The 20904-nt window shown below is 42.2% G+C and overlaps 2 protein-coding genes across 2 annotated transcripts; one reads left to right on the plus strand and one right to left on the minus strand.

Moving 5' to 3' along the window:
- Window positions 1-147: 147 nt before the first annotated feature.
- Window positions 148-2360, plus strand: LOC115402512 (rho-related GTP-binding protein RhoB-like). Its single transcript, XM_030111067.1, has one exon. It carries the CDS (start codon window positions 284-286, stop codon window positions 872-874), a length of 591 nt encoding a protein of 196 aa, XP_029966927.1. The 5' UTR covers window positions 148-283; the 3' UTR covers window positions 875-2360.
- A 3651-nt stretch (window positions 2361-6011) lies between these two features.
- LOC115402509 (apolipoprotein B-100-like) lies at window positions 6012-20325 on the minus strand. Its single transcript, XM_030111058.1, has 26 exons — window positions 20271-20325; window positions 19560-19604; window positions 19297-19409; window positions 19064-19209; window positions 18809-18956; window positions 18273-18425; window positions 17863-17987; window positions 17645-17730; window positions 17082-17532; window positions 16857-16971; window positions 16389-16535; window positions 16048-16259; window positions 15731-15947; window positions 15340-15513; window positions 15042-15245; window positions 14791-14958; window positions 14414-14619; window positions 14064-14234; window positions 13688-13818; window positions 13371-13572; window positions 13073-13248; window positions 12798-12973; window positions 12565-12695; window positions 12071-12444; window positions 7309-11981; window positions 6012-7195 (listed from the first exon to the last, which is right to left on the minus strand). The coding sequence occupies exons 1-26, from the start codon at window positions 20323-20325 to the stop codon at window positions 6107-6109; spliced, it is 9888 nt and encodes a 3295-aa protein (XP_029966918.1). The 3' UTR covers window positions 6012-6106.
- Window positions 20326-20904: the final 579 nt, after the last annotated feature.

Below are 20904 nucleotides of genomic sequence, written 5' to 3' on the forward strand. Positions count from 1 at the left end.
TCGTGGTCAGCGGCCCTCCTCTCCAGAAACCAAAGCCAGACGAGATCCAATCACCTCCCGCTCCACGCGCAGTGATCTCACCTCCCTACTTCCGATTGGATTGCTATATTTAGGAAACCACCCTTCGCTTTATAAAGAGATCGCGTTCAGTTTCTGGTAAATCTTGTGGAGTTGGGAGTGGGGCTGGCCCGACTCGTCTGTTTACTTCTATTTGAAGGCTTTTCACACTGCGGCGGGAGCGTATATAGCGGCTCGTCCCGGCGCGCGGACTCCACAGCGGATCATGGCAGACCTGCGGAGGAAACTTGTGGTGGTGGGAGACGGCGCGTGCGGGAAAACGTGCCTCCTGATCGTGTTCAGCAAGGACGAGTTTCACGAGGGCTACGTCCCCACCGTGTTCGAGACCTACGTGGCGGACATCGAGGTGGACGACAAGCAGGTCCAGCTGGCGCTGTGGGACACGGCCGGACAGGAGGACTACGACCGGCTGCGGCCGCTCTCCTACCCGGACACGGACGTCATCCTGATGTGCTTCTCCGTGGACAGCCCGGACTCGCTGGAGAACATCCCCGAGAAGTGGGTGCCCGAGGTCAAGCACTTCTGCCCAAACGTGCCCATCATCCTGGTGGGGAACAAGAAGGATCTGCGCAACGACGAGAGCGTGAAGCGCGAGCTGTCCCGGCTGAAGCTGGAGCCGGTGAAGCCGGAGGAGGGCCGCGCGATGGCCGCGCGCATCGGCGCGTACGACTATTTGGAGTGCTCCGCGAAAACCAAGGACGGGATCTGGGAAGTGTTCGAGGCTGCGACGCGGGCATCGCTCCAGAAACGAACTTCGTCTTCGGAGAGCTGTTTGAAATGCTGCTCTCTGATGTGAAAAAGTCACGTGGGCGCGAGACTTTCTTTCTTTCTTTCTTTTTTTTTTCCTACCTGTGGAGAGGATCCGTGTCTGGACATGTGTGGGCTCTGGCCATGCTTTGGACACTCCCATGTAATCAGATGCTTTTTGGTTGAACCAAAAAAACTGAAAACAAGTTGTTGTTTTTTTTGGGACACTAATATGAGCTGATACCAGAGTGTCTGAACTGCACTGCTTATTCTTTCTTGGCCACATGAATCCAGTCTGACTTGTGTGGAGGGGTGGAAAAAGGACAGACAACAAACCGTCTTATTTTTTTTTATTTTTTTTGAGGAAGACACTTTTTCATAGCTGCTTATGTGAACATGTCATGTCTAAAGGTCTGCTTTGCCACAGTCAAGATTTAAATGGCCCACTTTGTGTGTGTCAGGGTGTTTTGCCTTACTGCCAAAGGGTATAATTGTTTGCATCAAGCAGAGCAGAAAATTTGCACTTGTAATTTATGTCCACTTTGTATTATGATCGAGTTTGAAATTGCACAGCAACTGTACGCCACAGTGCATCACACAAAGCCTTTCATAAAACTACAAGCCAACGCCGCAGTGTTCTGTATATATGTTTCTACAATCCTAGCTTGAGTTTACAGATGATAAAATAAGTAGTCTCAGGTTTGCTTGCAGGAGCCTCATGCAGAGATGTTGTTTCCAGTACCACAACATTTCATGCCTGATGATAAATGCCTTGCTGTTTTCATAAATGCTGTGACTGGTTTTAGGAAACTACATTTTGGTTTGTACGGAAAAGGGCTAACTAACCACAGCGTTGATGGGAGTTTTGCAGATTTTCAGTCACCACAACAACATCACACTTATAATTTTGCTAACCATGTGTTAACCACATGTCTTCTGCTCAGCTTTGGCTATATTGACTAGTTTATAGGCCACATATTGTTTGTTTTTCTGTCAATTATACAGCCAAATAGTACTTTATTTTTCTTTACACCAAATATTTTGAAGCACATATAAAAGTCTATGTCTTGCTGTTTTTGGGGATTTGGTGCGTCTTGACCATCTCCAAGCCTCTGAAGAACTGCGGTCTCCATTTAGCTGGGGCACCATCTGTGGCCATGTGGATGACATTTCTAAGGGAGGATTAAGCATGTGAGATGGTTTGGCATGTGAGCGCTCTGCTCACTGAAGCACGTTGTCTCTGAAAGTGTCATGGAGCTAATGGCACACATTCATGCGGAATTAAGCCATCTCATGGCGGTTACATCTTTTTTTCTTCAGTTCGTCATGTTGCAGTGCCATCAGCACAGTCTCACATGACATTAAAATTAATATTTTGATCAATGGGAAAAAATGCTACGGCGAAGTGGATTTCTAAAGCTGTGAAACACAGCTGAATTGAAATACTTGTAAAAAAAAAAAAAACACTAGTTTTTTGATCTTGATGTCTTCCACTATGACAGTGAATGTACCTCAACTGACTTGTACAACTCTCTGCGTGTATTTTTTTTTTTTATAGTTGTAAATGCAGCTCATGTTTGAGCTGTTTTTTCCACAGAGGTGTTGTGTAACTGTCCTTTCTCATGATCGTGGGAGTGCTTCTTCAAATGACCGCTATGAACATCAATTACAGAGAATGCTGCACCGGGCATCCAGATTAAAATCCCACATATATTACAGTCCGAGTCACTTTTTCGATGGGTAGCAGGGAATCACAGTGATCGATTTTGCCCCAAGCATGTTTTATCGTTTTCTTCATGTTTCTTTAATCAACGATAGCATCTCAGTTTAAGGGAGTTAATCTTTTTTTGTGAACCTGGTCAGAATTACAACGGAGTAAAAGTCACATTCCTGCCTGCCTTCTGTTGCTGGGCTTTTTGCTGACTTCCAGGACAGGAATGCATTGTGCTGGACTGGTTAATTTTCCCACTCCGGCCTCCCTCATGTGCCTCTGATTTACGATGTTGTTAGGTTATTATTCACTGATGGGACGGTGAAGTTTTCATTGTTATTTCACTGAAACCCAAGAAGAACACAGAATGTGGCAAACTATTTTTTTAAACACTTTTCCAAATGATTACAATTCAATGTAATTTCAGAGTGCAATTGGTGGTAAAATGGTACGTTGCACACAATGGAAATATTGTGGGAGAAAAAATAATTACAGATTGTAAGGGAACCAGTAGTACTATTTTTGAAATGTCAATAAAAATATATCATGCGAGTTACATTTTCTCTTTTTTCATTCTCTTGCAACATTTTTCATTCAGTCATTTTCCTAGCTGCTAGTACTTTTCAGGGTCACAGGGTGGCTGGAGCCAATCCCAGCTTCATATGGGCGAGGGCGGGGTACACCCTGGGCAGTGCGCCCCTCTGCCACAGGGTCAACACAGAAAGACAGACAACCATGCACTCTCACATCTAGGAGCAGTTTAGGGCTACCAAAACATGCATGTTCTTGGACACACGGGGAGAACACGCAAACTCCACACCAATCCCCCAGCCCGCATTTGAAGCCAGAACCTTCTCGCTGTGAGGCAAGAGCACTAATAACTGCGCCACTGTGCAGCTTATTGCCTCATTTTGTTTACAATATTTTAAAATTTCTAGATCTCACATATCTAGGCATCCAAAATGAGGTACTGTTGAAATCCACTGAAAACTGTCATCACCTCACTTGATGGATACAGTATGGGTGTTGATGCACATGCATACACACGGATAAAGTAATGCTTCTATTTACTCAAGGAAATCACTTAGTAGGAAAAGTGAGAAATAAGAGTCATAAAAAGGTGACATAGCTTTTGTTTAGTTTTTTTTAATGTGTAGACAAATGCAGTAAAAACTTTATAATCTCCCCCTAAAATGAGAACCAACAGACTGATCGCACTTCTGTCTTGAAGAATTTACCAGCCGCACCTTCATGTAACAACACGTATTGAGACATCTGTTATTAAACAACAACAATGAAACAATGAAAGAAAGGTCTCTCAGCCTTACACGTCCTTACTATCAGTTGAAGTGGAAAACTGTCAAGACTTCTTGGATGTTATTCAAGCTAAGAGGCGAGAGAAGTTGTTGCATGTGCAGAGACATTTTTCATTCAGCCCTACGAGAGAACAAAGAAAACCTTCCTACCTCGGCAAACAGAGGAGTGATGAGGGAGTGACCAGAGCTGGTATTAAATTTTTACGGCACAAGTGGTCAAGCGTACACAATGAAGTAGAGCAGGCATTTATATACAGTACATCAACTGCATTCTGAACTGAAAAGTCACAAGCGAGGAAGCACTGCTGTGAAGCCACATGCTGGCCGACACTCCCATTCTCATCGGCATTAAAACAACTAACCTGTTTCATCAAAACAACATTAACTCTCACCTCATTGAGGTTCCAAAAACACAGAAAAGCTTTACTTTCTTTCTTTCAGTTTTATTCTACATAAATCTCTCAAACAAGTTCAGGTGCTGTGGAAAAATGCCCAATATTCAGTTATTTTCAGATATTAATGCTTTCAAATGCTAGTTTGATTACTTGATATCTCTGCTGTTATTTATATTAAAAAAAAGTGTTATAATCCCTCAGACACATGTTGAGTCTTGGATTTGTTAAAGATTAGCCAAAATAGTGTCTTCTATGCATAATAAATTCTTATGTAGCATGAGATTTAAAATTTACCACTCTTTTCAGTAAATTAGAATAAAGATGTTCTCATTAAAACTACTATGAAGATGGTACAGATTGATATTTTCTTCTGCTGTCCTTGGGTTATATGTTTTGATGAACTTCAGTCCTGATGAAAAAAAAAATAAAAAAAAATAATAATAATCATCATCATCATCATCATCTTCAGGATTTTAATCCTTTAAATGCCAGTTACTGTATATGGTGATTGTATTTGTTCTTGATGAAGTTTATAGTGTGATTTTTCGTCTGTTTTTTCATTTGATCGTGAATTGAAATAATCAGATTGACACTTCACATGTTGAATTGATGAAAATAGCCAAACATTTGTAGCTCACTTTTGTAGCAAGACTGAGCTTGTTTAAAAGACTGATGTAGAGAAACGTCTGGAAATGTTTTAGAGTGGATATTTTTGTCTTCAGTGACTCCAGAAGATATTTTTTCAGTGTTCTGTTGAACTGGTACACTGCGACAGACACTTTCTTCTCATGACAGATATTTTGTTACCAAAGATGAAGAGCAAAATATTACCCACATGGGCAAAATTGTCCAGCATTAAAAAAAGCTGCACAATTTCATTGGCCTACTTCAGATTCTGGAAACTGTTTCATTTGTGTTTTCTGTGAAAATGCGAACTTGACGCTCCCAGGGCAGGGTAAATAACGGAGCTCTCATGTGAATTTTAGCTCGCCTAAGAAGTGCCCTGGACCCCAGTTTGTGAACCACTGGTTTAGAGACTGGGAATATTCTCTGTGTTTCACTAATGTTTACATTTTTGACTGGGAATGTGTTATTTTGATCCCCTTTTATTCTTTTTGGTTTTGATAATAAGATTACAAGAGCAGGACCAGCAATGGTCCAGTTTCAAGGTGTGTTTTATAAGATGTGGATCTGAGTACATTTTTTAATTTTTTTTTAAATTTTTTTTTTAATTTAGTTTGTGCTAATTGAGGAAAGCATCACAAGAGCTATTATTGTTAAATCTAAATTTAAAGCCCAGAATACAAGTGGCAAATGGGAATAAGGAAGGCAGATATTGTGGACCGTGTTTGTGTTTGATATGTTTTAAAAGAAAAGCTAATTTGAAGTTTTAATTAGATCAAGTGTCGTCTGAAGAAAAAGTCATTTAAACCATAATGAAAAAATTAATAAAACGTGATTTGGAGGAATGTTTGGTGTAGAAGACATTTCACTAATATATTCAAATCATATCAAAGCACATTTTCTGGAACTTTTACCTCTACAACAATCAAATGTGATCAATCATGTTCAGTGTAAGAAATTCACAGAGATAATATGCAGTACAAACTGTATTTATTGAAGCCTACATATGTTTTTAAATAGTACAAGACAGTGATCCACAGTAGGATCTGTTTACTGAGAAATATCAAACATAATGAATGAACTGCAAACCAGTGAAGACACAAGCATTATAAGTACAAAAGCCATTGTTAGCATACAGTTTTATTTTTGTGATGGAAACAGATTCACTTTAGTCTTGTTCGTTGCAAAACAGAGATCGTTCAATACTGGGTTACATCTTTGTCAGTCATGACCACTTACATAAATCTAGCAACAATAGGCAAAGGAATGTCAACCTCCACTTCTCGGTCGCCTACTCTTACATATTCAACGTTTTTGGTTTTTTCCTTCAGGGTTCTAATGACATTGTTCTGGAATGCATTAATGCGCTTTATCAGTGTGTCGATCCAGGACTGGATGTCAGCTTTAAACTGGTCAATGGACATGTCAGACAAAATGTTCCTCACTTTAGCATCTACAGTCTTGATGTATTCCAGAACTACTCTGTAGGCATCCTCAATCTGCTTAACAACATCACCCAGAACTTTGGAGTTCATAGCATCCTGATACACGTCGGTCAAGAAGTTGGAGATCCTCTCTTCAGATTTAAGAGTTTCAACAAGCTTCTCGCTTTGTTCAATGACAAACTGCACAAATCCTGAGACTTTGTTAAAAATGTCTTCAAGCTGGATGCTGCCCAGATTCCTCACAGTGACGATGATTTGATCTTGGATTTTCCTGAAAGCTGCTGACAAGTCATCAACAATTTCTCTTCCACTGACAATGGAGTTGGAGCCAGGAAGGGTGAATTCAATGCTCTGGAAATAATCAAGGACTCCAGCAAAGACTGAAGTGAAATACTCAGGAATCTTTTGGACAGCCTCCTCAGCCACATCAGCAACAAAGCCACTAACTGTCTGATAGACCTCCAGGCCAGACATCTTCTGTTCATAACCAGGGATCTGGAACTTTGTCTGTCTCAGGAATTGGACCACAGCATCAAGAACAATCTCAACTTTCCTTTGGTACTCTTTGAGAATGGCAATGGCATTATCTGCAACAGTATTCATCATGTCAGAAAGATCTAATTCTGAAAGGTATTTAACAGACCTCCTGAACGTGAGCTGACTGTTTCTAACAAACATTCTGGTAATTTCGATGGGTAATCTGATTGTTCCCTCAGTAATTTCAGACACTACTTGAGTGATCTGGGGCACCTCCTGTTTCAAAGTCAGCATAAGATCATTTGGAATCTCCATATTCCAGGTGGTCTGAATATTCAGCTTGTTAGAGTCCATGACAGACATCTTCACACCCAAGATGTCAATGGCTGTTGTTGGCTCAGACTGTTGAAAAAAAGAAGAGACAGAAATAATTAATACATTGAAAAATGAAACAGCACATCAGGTCATAATCAACTGTTATTAGAATGCAAATGAGTGATAAAATGTTCTCTTACCGGGTAGTAGCCATACAGTCTTGCTTTCACTTGAGCTGGGCTCTTAGTTTGCATCTGGAGTGCAATCTGTCCTGCAGATGGAGAGAACATGGAGAAAACAAGACCTTCCTCTGGGTTTGTGGTGAATTCCTGTTGAATTTTTGCAGTGGGTCCAAAGAACCTGGACATCATTGAATTGGTGATGGAGGTCTCAAGGTTGTTTAAGCCTAAGACGATTGTGCTCTCATGGTTTCCCTCAAGAAACCTATGTTTCAGAGACAGGTCAGAAGTAATTTTAAGTCCATCTTCCATGTTCACGATACTGTTGCCCTCAATCGTTCCAGCGAAGAGTCTGAATTCTGAGGCGGATGAAGCATCCAGCTTCATGTTGATGCTGTCCTGGGTCAGGATGCTGGCATCGGTTTTCAGTGTGATCACTGCTGTTTTCAAGGAGAACTCATAGGTCAAATCACCCAAAGCTGGGATTCTGATGTTGACATTTCTGGGCAGAGTGATTTTTGGAATAGTCAGCTTGGTGAGGGCAGATGGAATATGCAGAGCTGGCACTGAGATCATGGTGGGATGAGGCAGGGGAATTGTGAATGAGGAGACATCCATACCAATCAATGGAACTTTAAAGGCAGGGACTGTAGCAGTTTCGGGGAAGTCAGCGCTGTATTTTTCATACTCTGCCTTTGCTTTGCCAAAAGATGTAATAAGGAGGTCGGCCACCTTGTCCTTGTTGATGTGGAATCTTTTGTGCAGTGTCATGACATTAGAGTTGATAGCATTGGTGATCGGTTCCATATCAAAATCAAAAGCAATGATCTCGGGGCTTTTGATGTACTTAACCTTGGAATTCATATCAAAGGTCTGTTGAGTTGTTTTCAGGATGTCACTGAGGATAGTGTTTTCCCACAGTGAGAAGTCCTCTATTCTTGGCATCCTCCTATCAACAAATGGCAGTTTCATTTCAGGGAGGGTGATACGCTCTTTAAGAATGTCTAAATTTGCTTCTCCGTTGATTTGGGAGACAATGTTGATTTCGCTCTCACCATTGTCAAAACTCAAAAAATGGGAGTATTTGTACTGGTTGAAACGAGCCAGACCGGTCCAGCTAGCTTGCTGCACTGCTGAGTTCAGGGTAAAAGCAATGTCATTCTGGAGATCAATCTTTCCAGACAGCTTGAATGGAAGGAAAACCTTCGCATTTCCGTTGTTCTTGGTATCGAATGTAATCTCAGCAGGTGTAACCGAAGCAAGGAGTGAGTTGCTGACAGTTCCTTCGAACTGACCAGTCAGTTCTGCTCTGTGAGAAGCAGTGAAATCAACTTTCAGCTCTCTTACATCAGCAGTGAACTTCACCTCTGCAACACTGTCTTTCAGGAAAGGTGTTTCTGTCTCAAATTTGGCATCAAATATAATATCTCTCAAAATACCAATGTCGGCAACAACATTTTGAATCATTTTCAAATTGTTACTGCCTGTTTCTCCAGTGAAGGTCAGTTTGATTTTCTGGATATCAATGACCACCACTATGTCACTGTTGTGTTTTACTTCATCTGAGAATTCCTTCACAGCCAACTTTTCAGAGGCCACATTGTTTAAGGTCAACCGGAGACCAGAATCTTCAAGCAGGAGAACTGTTTTCTGATTCAATTTTGCCTCACTGAAGATATTGAATAGAGGCATGTTGATGTCATGTTTGTAGCCAGTCTCCATTGTGGCAGAAATTCTGTTATCCATTTGAATATTTGCAATGCTGGTCAATTCTGCACCATACAACTCAGTTGAAACCTTCGCAAAAATGTTGGCAGAAGCTTCAGCTCTGGTCAGGCCATAGATGGTCATTTCTCCCTTGTGATCAAGTACGAAGCTGGAGTGATCAACCTTGATGTTCTCAGCAAAGGTCAGCTGACTCCTTTCAGGTGCAGTGAAAGTGGCACTGGCATCCACATTGAAGTCCAGGATTTTCAGAGTGGACTCAGCCTGTGATTTGAAGTTCATTTTGAACTCTGGTGTGACTGTCGTGGTTGTTGAGTTTTCCAGGTCAGCAGTGGTGATGAGGTTGTAATGAGGAGAGGTAACTTTAAATCCTCCGTAAAGTTTTCCAAAACAGGGAATCTGGCTCATCTCAGCTACTTTGTCTTTCAGCTCCACAGTGAATGTATCGTAATCAAAAGAGGCGATTTTCTGGAACACTCTCATGAAATAGTCTTGCACATCTCTGATCAGCTGTTCAATGTCAAAGGACAGAAGCTCCTGGACAGGCACCATAACTTTTCTCACTAGTGGCTGAATGTCAATTGATTGAACAGACCGAACAATGTGTTGAATTTTTTCCCTGACCTGATACTGTTTCAAGATTTTAACAATCTCATCCATGATTGAACCGATAATCTTTTCAATCTCATAGCTAGAGAGGACATCTTCTATTTTGGTGTAAATAGCATTGAACTTGTTGGCAATGTCGTACTTGTTGATCCAAGCCATGACAGCATCCTTAATCTTTTTCAACACTTCGACAACTTTGTCAGTTGGGAACTTGTCTGTCAGGTCAGCGATGAAGCGTTCAACTGTGCCGAGGAACTTTTTCAAGTCTTCAGTGAAGAGATTGAAGTCAAAGTTGTCAATGACCTCCTTCAGCTCTACCAGTTTGGTCTGGAACCTGTCACTGATTTCGAATTTGGAGTTGAAGTCTTTCAGCGTTTCCATAAGGGTCATCATAGCGGTCTTCATGCTTTCAATGACTTCAGGAAGGCGATCAGCGAATGGAATCTGAATGAAGTGGCTGTCACTGTTCTTATCATATTTCACAAATGCAGAGATGGCATAATCTTCTTTGATTTCACTGAAGATGGGAGCGGAGACCTCTCCAGCCAGTTCAATGCCCATTCGGTCAACGTTGTTGTATGCACTTATTTCTTGATTGAATGTGTTCTCATTCAGCTCAGATGTTACCTTCAGCGTGAAGCCCTGTTCTTGGAGACTCAGTATGCTGTTGAACTTGTTGTTCATCATGGTCTTAATTGTGTTGTCTTCAAGCTCATGAGTGGTTGATGCTCTGCACTCAAAGGACTGTGTGAACAGTAAAGGTTCTGCTTTCAGGAGGAATTTGCTGTACAGCTCACCACTCTGCTGTCCGTACAGAAACACTGCCCCATCAGAATTGAACACAGCATCAATATTCAGTGCGAAGGGCTCGACCAAAGCTTTGACAGTGCTGTCAAGACGAAGAGATTGGCATTTGAAGTTAGCCACATTGTCGATCTTCATGGTCAGACCAGCAACTTCCGCACTGGTGGTATGTGTCAGGCGACCTCCCAGAAGTTTACCGTTGGTATTGGAAGTGGCAGACAGAACCATGTCGACAAATTTGATTTCATAAGTGTTCTTAAGTTCTTCCTCTGAGAAGACTCCCATCATTGTTCCACTCAGTTCCATGTTATAGGGCTCTGCCGTGAACTTGGCATCATTCACAAAGTTAATTTCCATCACTTTCAGGTCATTCTTCACAGAAACTGAGGCAGTGAAACGCTCCATGTTGATGCTGATGTCATGCATGTAGGAGTTGCCTTCATTGAGGAAGTTGTCAGTCTTGGAAGTCAGACTGAAAGATCTCAGTGAGAAAGACAGTGAGTGGGTATTATCGGTTCTAATCTCTTTGAAAGACCCAACCAAGTTGTTGAAAAGGGTCACGCCATCTTCATTCAGTTTGAGGTTAATTCTGTTTCTGCCGTTGATGTCAAAGAGGTTACCTTTGAAGACGCTGTTCAGAGAGACTTCTGTGCTTGCAATCTTACCCTCAACATTAAGCTCAGCTTTGTTTTCTTGGATGGCTCCTTTGGTTGTAAGAGACATGGTTGCACCAGAAGTTCCAACTTCGCCATGGAAAGCATTCTCAAATGTGAGAGGGCTGTGCTGGGCAGTAGTTGTGCAGCTCGTGGTCAGGCCATCTGCGGTCAGTGTGAAGGTTGCTTTGTGAGAGGCAAGACTTGAAAAGAGGTTAATGGAGGCATCAGCATTGATTTCCAAGCCAGAGGGACTCAGGGACCCAGTGAGCAAAGAGTAAGCACGGTTCTCAGCGTAATCAGCTTGATTTTCTATCCTGAGACTGGCCTGTCCTTCAGAGGCGGAGAACTCCAGCTGGCTGCGGACCATTCGCTCAAGAGCCTTGGTGACAGAATCGTACTGCACGGCAAGCTTGACATCTTTGTAGCTAAGATTAATTTTGGTGGTATGCCTGATGGGGCCACTGTTCAGATTGGCATTAGATTCAAACAAAAGTTCCTCATTTTCATAGGATGCTTTCATCTTGTTTACAATCTTCAGGATTTCAGAGTTAATTCTCAGGATACTCTCCATTTTTGCTTCCTTCTTGGCTGGCTCAGCAGAAAAAGTGTGGAGATAGGTGGTGCTAGCGGTCAGAGGTCCAAGAGTCACAATTCCGTCTGTGTTAAGATCTCCAAAGAGCGTGTTTGAGTCTAGGGTGAACTGGGTGGTAGCGGTCAGAGAAGTGTCCAGACCAACGGGGGAGGCAGCATACACTTTGTAGTTCCCTGTTAACAACACATTATCTGTGAGAGTGATGGTTTCCAGTACACTAAAGCCTGTGTTGAGGAGCTTGTGCTTCAGAGAACTGTCAAGGGTGAATTCCATCTTCTCCTCTGCTGTGTCGGTGACTGATGTGCTTCCTTTAAAACAAACAAATCAGTGAAATAAGAATCAGTGTGAATTTTTAATTCTTTTCATGCAATCTTAAAAAAAACAAATTTTAAATTACCTTCAACCGAGAAGGACAGAAGTTGAATTGAACTGTCACCCAAGATGTTGAACTTGGCCTGGTAGTTGGGAGAATCTTCAGTCGCGTTACCGGCGGATGCTGTTGCCTCCAAGTTATAGAAGTTACTGTTGACCTTGGCAGACATTTCAACCATTCCCATCAAAGGCAGAGTGAGATCATACTCAGAGGGAATGGTGAATGTTGGGACCTGAATCTCCTGTGCAGCAATCTCTACTCCAAGCTGAGGCATGTTGATGTATGGCAAAGTCACCACTGCAGGAACTCTCAGCTCTTCAGACGATTTGCCTCCAAGGGGCAGAGGGACAGTGACTGCAAGACGGTTCTCATTGAACTTGTATCTGAATGTGCTGTCGCTGTTGAAAGGATGGAAAACAGAAAAAACTACTCTTAAAACACACATTCAAACAAATGCTTAAAGTAGTACTGATTTCACAACTCAGTCAGGAAAAAGCTGTATCTTATGTTGTACTTACAAGTTCATGAACAGATTGTCAGGCACGGATGGCAGCTCTATGTTTGCAACTTCATTCATCACATTGTTATACACTTCCTCAACATAGGGGAATTGAGTGGAGAAGTTCTCCATCCAGATTTTGTTTGCATGCTTTTAAAACAAAAAAAGTACACTTTATTAGCTTTAGTTCAAAAAAGATTTTTTTTGCAAAGATTGGGGTTATTGTTATATTTGTGATTGTCGTCTTCTTACCCCCAATCCGTATGAGACAATGTGACCGATTTTCTTGTTGGTTTTGGGAATCCTCTGGTTCATAACATCCTCCATGAACAGCGGAGTCCATTCTCGGAGGGCGCTGGCGTATTGCAGTGGGATCTTGGTATCAGCATTCGTGTTGGAAATCAGCTGGACTTCAGCCTGGTTATCACCTGAGTAGCAAAATATTTCAAGTTTACACCGAAATTAAATGCATGGATAAATGCATAAAACAATCAATCCATTACATTTGCGTTCTTTTCCCCACATACCATATTTGAAGACGACTGCCTGAACCGAGGAAACCTCTGAGAGCTTCATGTCACTTTTGATCTCCAGTTTCAGTCCCTCCACTCTTGTCAAAGTGGCAGTGACGGTGGCGTCGGTTCTCAGAGAGGGGACCAGCAGCTGAACCTCCACCATGCTATCAGCTGATGCCTGATTGAGCCTATATGAATAACAAAAGCAGTCAATGTGTGTCCGACTATTGCACTCTGACTGTTAGAAGTGAACAGCAGAGAGGACTACAAAACCAAGTTTGGAAACAAACTTAATGCTGAGTTTACTCACTTGGCACGGCCGATCAAAGACACCTGGGGCACATTCTTGTTGGTGAGCTGCAGGATGAGGGATTTTCCGTCGGTATCGCTGTCAGAGAGGCCAACCTGAATGCCTGCTTCAACGTCGAAATCAGGGATCTGGACTTCAGTGGTCAGCATTTTTCTGTCCCTGTTGAATTTCATGGTGGCTGTTGCCTCAGTGGGCATATCCCCTGAAGTTGCAGCAACAGAAAACAAACACCTTCATCAGCTACTGATGAAATGAAACAAACATAGAGGACAACACATAGATAGAAGATATTTCTTCGATCAAAAAGGTGCCAATACCTTCAGCTTTAAGGGTCATCCTCAAAGAATCAACCATCTGGTCTTGGTCCTCTCCTTCAGTCAGGAGTTCATAGGCAATAGTAGCAGTGTACTCAGAGACTCCCCTGGAAGGCTTGATGTCAAAAGCATATCTAGAATGAAAAAAATCAGACAAAACTTAATATAAATGTTATATAATGTTGAACTGATTACATCTGAAAGCAAAAGTTATTTAAACACTTTTGAAATATGATCTATACTCAAACATATTTGTGTATGCATACAGAGCTATTAGGAGCTGTTAAGCCATACAGTCACATGACATCAGACATCAATGCTGCTTTGCTTTTATGCCTTCAGCAATGCCTTCAAAGGAATTATAAGTATATTGACTCACGAGGTCTCTCCATTCAGAGGGAAGTATGGAATATCAGTCTTGTCTGTGGTGTCAGCACTATGTTTTTTGGTGCAGTATCTGACTCCAGCAAAGAGGGACCCGCAGCTGGCTTCACCCAGTGAGTGTGGGATCAGCATGGCATATCCAGAGGCAACAATCATCACCTTGTTGCTGTAAAAAAATGGCAACGTTAAATTTGTTATACATTTTATCTGTATTAACACATGAAATGCTTCGTGAAACTCCCTGTTAATGATTGTTTTATTTAATATTGCAACACAAACAAAATTGAATGGAAAGCTTTGAACATCTACTGCTAGGAATACAACAAATTCAATGAAATTTGTTACCTGATTCTGAGGAACTTGGTGGTGCCCTGTGGAGCAGGGATGGAGAGCCTGATCTGATTCCTATCCGTGGTGAGCTTGGCGTTGAGAGCACTCTCGTGGTACAGGCTGGTTTGCATGTCAACGCCGGAGACGACGAATTCGGGGATGTAGATTCCCATCTGAGTCCTGAATTCAACTCCCACAGAGGGCATGAACACCAGCTCATTCTGTGAATCAAAGAGACGTATCATTGCATTCAAAAAGCTGCACATCAGAAAGACATTTCAAATGACAGTCACTACAGCACTTTGAGATGATTACAATAGCCTAACATGTTACAGCAGAATTATCAATTACAAATTAAAATGTTATGTTGAGGAAAATGACGTAAAATCTACCATGCTTCTAGAAAAGCGAAGTCCTCCCTTTGCACCGGGGGTGAAGGTTCCAGCCAGAGCAAATTTAAGAGGCATGCCGGATGCTGTTGGCAAGATGAACTTGTTGTCCATGAAGATGTAATGAGCAAACAGCTCATTGTCGGTTTTTGAGATCAGGTTGGCAATAGCCTGACAGGAAGAAGAATGGACAATTTCAATACCGTCTTCTAGAGGTCAAAAAAGGAACCTGTGAGCCATCAAACGAGTCATACCTCCTTAGGAATCAGCTTCATGAAAATTTCTGCATACATGAATGCACTCTCAGCAATGGACTTCAGGTCGCTGCTCTTGATGTAGCCCAGCTCAACTCCCATCAGCCTCAGGTAGGCCATGGCCTCTGGGGAGTCTTGGTTCTGCAGCTCTCTCACCAGCTTGTTGATGTTGCGAGCGATTTCTCTGAAAATATTTTCGGGAACCTTGGTAAAGAGTGAAATTGTATTAGTTTTGCTGGTACCACTGCAATTTCACACTGAGGGTGCATTAAAATAAGTGATTATGCATAAGACGTACCTTCTGTCCTTCTGATTTCAGGGGAGCGGTCCACTTCTCCAGAACCTCTCTGATCTTTGGTTGCATCTTGTCTTCAGCCCAGTACAGAGCCTTGGACATGGTGTCAGGGAAGAATCCATTCTTTCCGAAGAGAGCCTCAATGGTCGGGTCCAGGCCCTTTCCTTCCATACCAAACTACACAAAAACACAACAGTGAAACACTTAGATCCCTAACCAGAGTGAGTTTATCCAAGCAAAACCTAAATCTGGAATATATTATATCACAGGTATGAATAAGTTTAGATTGCAGTGTTTTTTTTTAATCATTATTATTAGAAAACAAAGTTGAAAACAATACTTGTGACTATAAAGACCACAGTTTGAAAAAAGAAGAAGAAACTGTCATGGCTACCTCCCAAATGTCCATGCTGAAACCAAATGCTTCCATGGTGGTTTCCAGCAGCACCTCCCTTGGCAGCTGGCTGCTGGGGTCAAAAATGATGTTTCCCTGAATGTTGGCCTGCATGTTTTCCTTTGACATGCCCAGCTTGTAGTTGCGAGATGTGGTGAAGTCACTGGGTGGAACAATATCAGTGTCCTGCAGGGCATCCAGGATTTTCCTGGAGATCCTAAAGTAAGAAAGTAAACAGAAGACAACAAATAATTAAAAATGCTGGTTTTTAAATGTCCACATTATTTCATTTCATTAAAAAAGAAAAAAAAACTTACTCCTTGGTTGCTGAAGCCTTGGATGAAATGATGTTGTAGATGTGAGAGGTCACAAAGGACTTGATCTGCATGTTCTGCTCCTGCGTCAGCAGCTTCTTCACCATCTCAATGTCACTGTCCTGGGGAGTCCTCATCAGCATGAGGTAAGCTGCCAGGCGCTTCTGCACAGCACCTTTAGGGTACTGACTGACTCTCTGCAGGTTGGAGCGAACCTGGAAAATGAAAACAAAGAAAAAAAAACAATTTGGCTTTGCCTCATTGTCATAGTGCTTGGAAACAATTTATGAAATTTAAACTAAAATTCAGTAAAATTTATCAATAAACATGATGACCATCATTACCTCGTCTGTCACAGACATGCGCCTGAAAGCCTGGATGGCCGCCAGCTGCACAGACAGAGTGGTTGCAGGCTGCCTCATGCACTTCAGCAGGGTGGTCTTGATAGCCGGATCAGCAGCCTCCATTGCATCGCCCATGTTACCAACAACCTGCAGAGGGGAGAAGAAGGTGAATAAAGTTAGAAACTTTATGCAACCAAGAGATTCCATGATAATAGTAATCCTAAAAATAATGAGATTATGCTGGGATCTCAGAGGAGGTATGAGAATGGAATTTTACAGTGAGTCCACTCTTAAAATCCTACACTGTGCCTCATCAAAGATGTGCATATATATATTTTTTGTTTTGTTGTGATTGTCTGTGTTCTTGTTCTTCAATTATTTTGCTTGTAAAAATTAATTTGCGACCTCTACAAAACTTCAAAAAAAAAAAAAAAAAAAGTTGTGCATTTTCCACAGGTGGTTGCCTACCCTGAGGGTCAGGAAGGTCAGCTCCTTTTCACCAGCACAGTCTGCGCCCAGAAGGGAAGTCATGAATTCAGAGACAGCGGTGATCTCTGGGGTGAGTCCCTCGGCCTTGTACAGTCTAGAGACAGGGACATTCGGGATTAGACACAAATAAACAGCACAACTGCTACCGTGTTGAAAAAGAAGGGTCTTCATAATAATAATAGTAAAAAAGATGTTTTTACTTACTTCCTAGCGGCGTTGCTTAAGGCATACATGAGGGGTTTGCTCTGTCTGTTCTGAGCCATTGCCAGCATGTCTTTGACCATCAGGCGGGAGGGGTTGGGCAGCAGCGCCAGGGCGTAGACGACAGCGTCGACCTCGAGGGCGGCCGCGTCAAAGGTGCTGAGAATCTTCAGCATGGCGCTGGTGCAGGCTGGGGTACCGCACTGAGCCAGGGCTTGGTACGTCAGAGGGTTGGAAATGTCCATCATCTCCTCGGTGGAAGAGGTCAGCACGTCGGCCTCCAGAGCACGGAGCTCGGACACCAGCTTGTGGAAGTGGCCGGCACGCTGTTCGCGGTCGTTGGTCTGAGACAGTGAGCTGAGCGTCTGCATTGTGGTGATCACAGCATCCTTGGTCTGCACGGCGGACTTGTCCTCAGCAACTTCCAGAGGCAGGCCCTTCACATTGTCCTCATCTTTAAGAAGTCACAGCACAAGCAATGAGGATCAGACCGCCATCTGGACGTGCTCAACTGACAATAGCTTTGGGTTTTTTTGACACAATGTTTTAAAAACTGAAGCACTCACTGCGATCGAAGATCCTGTCGTTGATCTTGGCGGTCTCCCTCAGATTCAGAGTCTGCCTCACCACAGCAGAAATGCCGTACTCATTCCTTTATTGTGAAAGAAAAGAGCAAAATCCAAATACATTTAAATTAAACGCATGCAGAAAAATGTATTTCTTAGATGTATTTTTTTTTAAATAGAAACCTATATAATGAGATATTTTCTGTTCTAAAACTGACTTGTAGGAGAGGGGCAGGAAGATGTGTTTCTCTGTGCAGGTTCCACTGGTCATGTGCTTCTTCTGGTTGTCAAACTGGTAGTTGCAGGTCTGAGTGCTGCTGATCATCTTGGACAGAGGGTAGTTCTAATAGTGGAAAGACAACAAAATTCAAATTCATTAACTCTCAACTCACACTGCGCAGCTTACTCTTTGCTATTGAGGTACATGAAACGTTTATCATGACGCTGCATTTTATTTTATCAGCATTACAGCACGACTTACATCACAAGTGTTCATATCTACATATTAATGACATATGTTATGAAAGCAGAGGCTATTTTTCCATGAGGTGAGTCACAACTGCTTTTGTTTTCAGCCTGGATTTAGTTTGCAATGCTGAAATTGCGAGGCTGTGGACTGAGCTCTTACCATGCCGGAGATCAGGGCCAGGGGGCTGGTGTCCTGCCTGCGGGCAAAGAACCAATCGCATCTGGACAGATCTCTGTCGACGGTCACTTCGGTGGCAATGTCCTCTCTGGAGTTGACCGTGAAGTCGGTGGCGCACACTCCATGCACAGTGGGCTGCAACGGATGAGAGGTCCCGTCAATAAAAGCGATATCAAAAACAAGGTTTCAAGGGTTCTGGACACGTTATTCGGCTCTTTAATTTATCTCCTAAATCAGATAATCAATGAGCCGAAAAGATTAAACCCTATTATGAGAACAGGTACTGCCAAACGCAAGATAAACTTATCTAGGACTTTGTCCTGCAGCTGGGGATTGTCATTACAAGGACATGATGTTTATCACCTGGGCCTGGGACAGCTTATCTTGTTGTGCAACATGTTTATCATTCATGATTCTTCATCATCATAAACATATTGAACTCTATTTGTCCCGGAATAACAGGCAACTTTGGACTGCCAAATCACACAGTGAAGCAATAAATAAATCAGGAAGGTTACCATCTCTTTGTTTTTCTCCTCCTCCATTACAGGCACGATGAGAGCAGAGACGATTCCCCTCTTGATGTTCAGGATGTTGATGGGCTCGTCCTCCCCGGGATACAGCTTGACCTCAGTCTGTCCTTCAACTGTGACCTTCAGAGTGTTCCTGTAGACGAGGATGAGATCATCATTTACAGCCGGCCATTAAATTCATTTTCTGCTTTTATTTCCTGATTCAGTTTCAGCTGATTAGTAATTGCAGGGATGACTTACTTCTCCATGGCAGCGGAGAAAGCCTGGGCTTCGGCAGCCAGACGGTACACCGGGTTGCCATTGTCGTCCCTGTCGAAGATCTCGTTCAGAGAACACCTGGTGGTTCGGATGACGAAGCTGCAGGCCTGGGGCACTTCGATCTCAACCTGCGCGGCAGATTGGACACTGATGTTGGTACTTCTGCCTCAATTCAGTTCAAGAAAAAGTGTTATGGCGGCAGTGACTTGACATACTTGGCAGGAGACTTTGGGGCCGCTCTTGCTGTCGGAGGCTCCAGTCACACCGTTGAAGGCCTCGGCTTCGTAGTCGTACACATATCGTCTGAAGTTTTTGTATCTTTTGGCCACTAGAAAGTGTTTGAAGCACCATTAGGGACATTATATATATTCATGTGAGTTATGAGAATGATAGGTGAGACTGTTGGTGAAAACAAAAGAATGATTTAGTTTTTTTTGGGGGGGTAAATTTATTGACCAAAATATAATAAGACACTTACAGAAGCAAACAGGGGACTGGTCCTCAACACTTCCAACATCTTGCTCTGGAAGGGATTAAATAGTGGGGGGGTCAGCTTGTCATTTAGCACCTAACAGTTTATAAACCATTAACAATGTGTTGTCAAGCCCATATTTTTCTTTTTTCTTCAAACTAATATTTACAAGTAAGCTACACTTAAATTTACAATTTTTTTGGTTAAAAAACATTTTTTCAAGACATTAGAATTATATAGTGATTATGAGTAAAAAACAGGATTGTTGAAGCTTTTTGGAAACCTCCATTGAAAATTGTAGGCTTTTCAGAGACTTTTTTTTTAAAACTCTAAGCTGTGAAATACAGTGTCAGCTTTATGCTCTCCATCATTTCCAATAAACAACATTTCACAGTTTTTTAAGACTGACTCTAAAAAGTCATAACTGGAGAAGAAAAAAAGTTCAAAACAGAAATTTGTTAACAACAACCAAGTGTGGAAATCCCCCATTTCAAAGCTTGACTATGTCAATATGACAAAATCAACAAGTATACTTATTGATTTTGTTCCACTTCAGTAGCAATGAAGAAACAACAACACATTAATTCAACAGTTTAGTTTCACTCAAATCCATCGTCAAAGGAATCCTTTTTAAAAATCCACTTTTTGCAGCAAACGATCCATCAATTCTTACAAATAAGACACATTGTCGAACATTATCCCAGCAACGATACTTACGGGCGAGTGCGTGCGTGCCCAAAAGCAGCAAAAGGCAGAGCTTGGGACCCCACATGATGGGCTAAGCTCCTGGAAGCCTTGAGGTAAGCGAGTCCTCCTCTTTCTGTGAAGACTGACGTTTCTTCGTTCCTCTGAGCTTTTATAGTTCTCCCGTCTTTACAGTATGCGATCACTGGGACTTGTGTTGCCCTGGTTCCAAAGTCTGTCCAGTCAGTCCTTGTGGCAGGCCAAAGGTAAAAAGACTGTCAGCACTGGGTGGGGGTGGTCACAGTGACTCTGAACTCACACTGGATTTATCATCTGGGGTTCGAGATCATTCTGGCTCAATTAGATATGAATATGAAAATAAATATGTTGAAATTCATTGATTAAAAATGGTACATGTACAATAAAAGAAGTAATCAGGTCAATGCAAAAACCACAGATCAGTAGCTTTCATTACATATTTGTTGTGTTGGAAGGGCAGAGTAGAGATAAACTAATTTAGTTCAGTATAGCTTTTTTAATTAGAAAATGTAAAAACGACGGGGATTGTTTAACTGTTGAGTTACGGTTTCAATTTGGAAGAGAGGGATAAGATGTGCTTACTGAAACGTTCTTTATCAAATCTTTCTGGGACAAAGGTGACCCTGTG

The sequence above is a fragment of the Salarias fasciatus genome, chromosome 15 (assembly GCF_902148845.1).
Source record: "Salarias fasciatus chromosome 15, fSalaFa1.1, whole genome shotgun sequence".
In the NCBI taxonomy this organism is placed as follows: Eukaryota; Metazoa; Chordata; class Actinopteri; order Blenniiformes; family Blenniidae; genus Salarias; species Salarias fasciatus.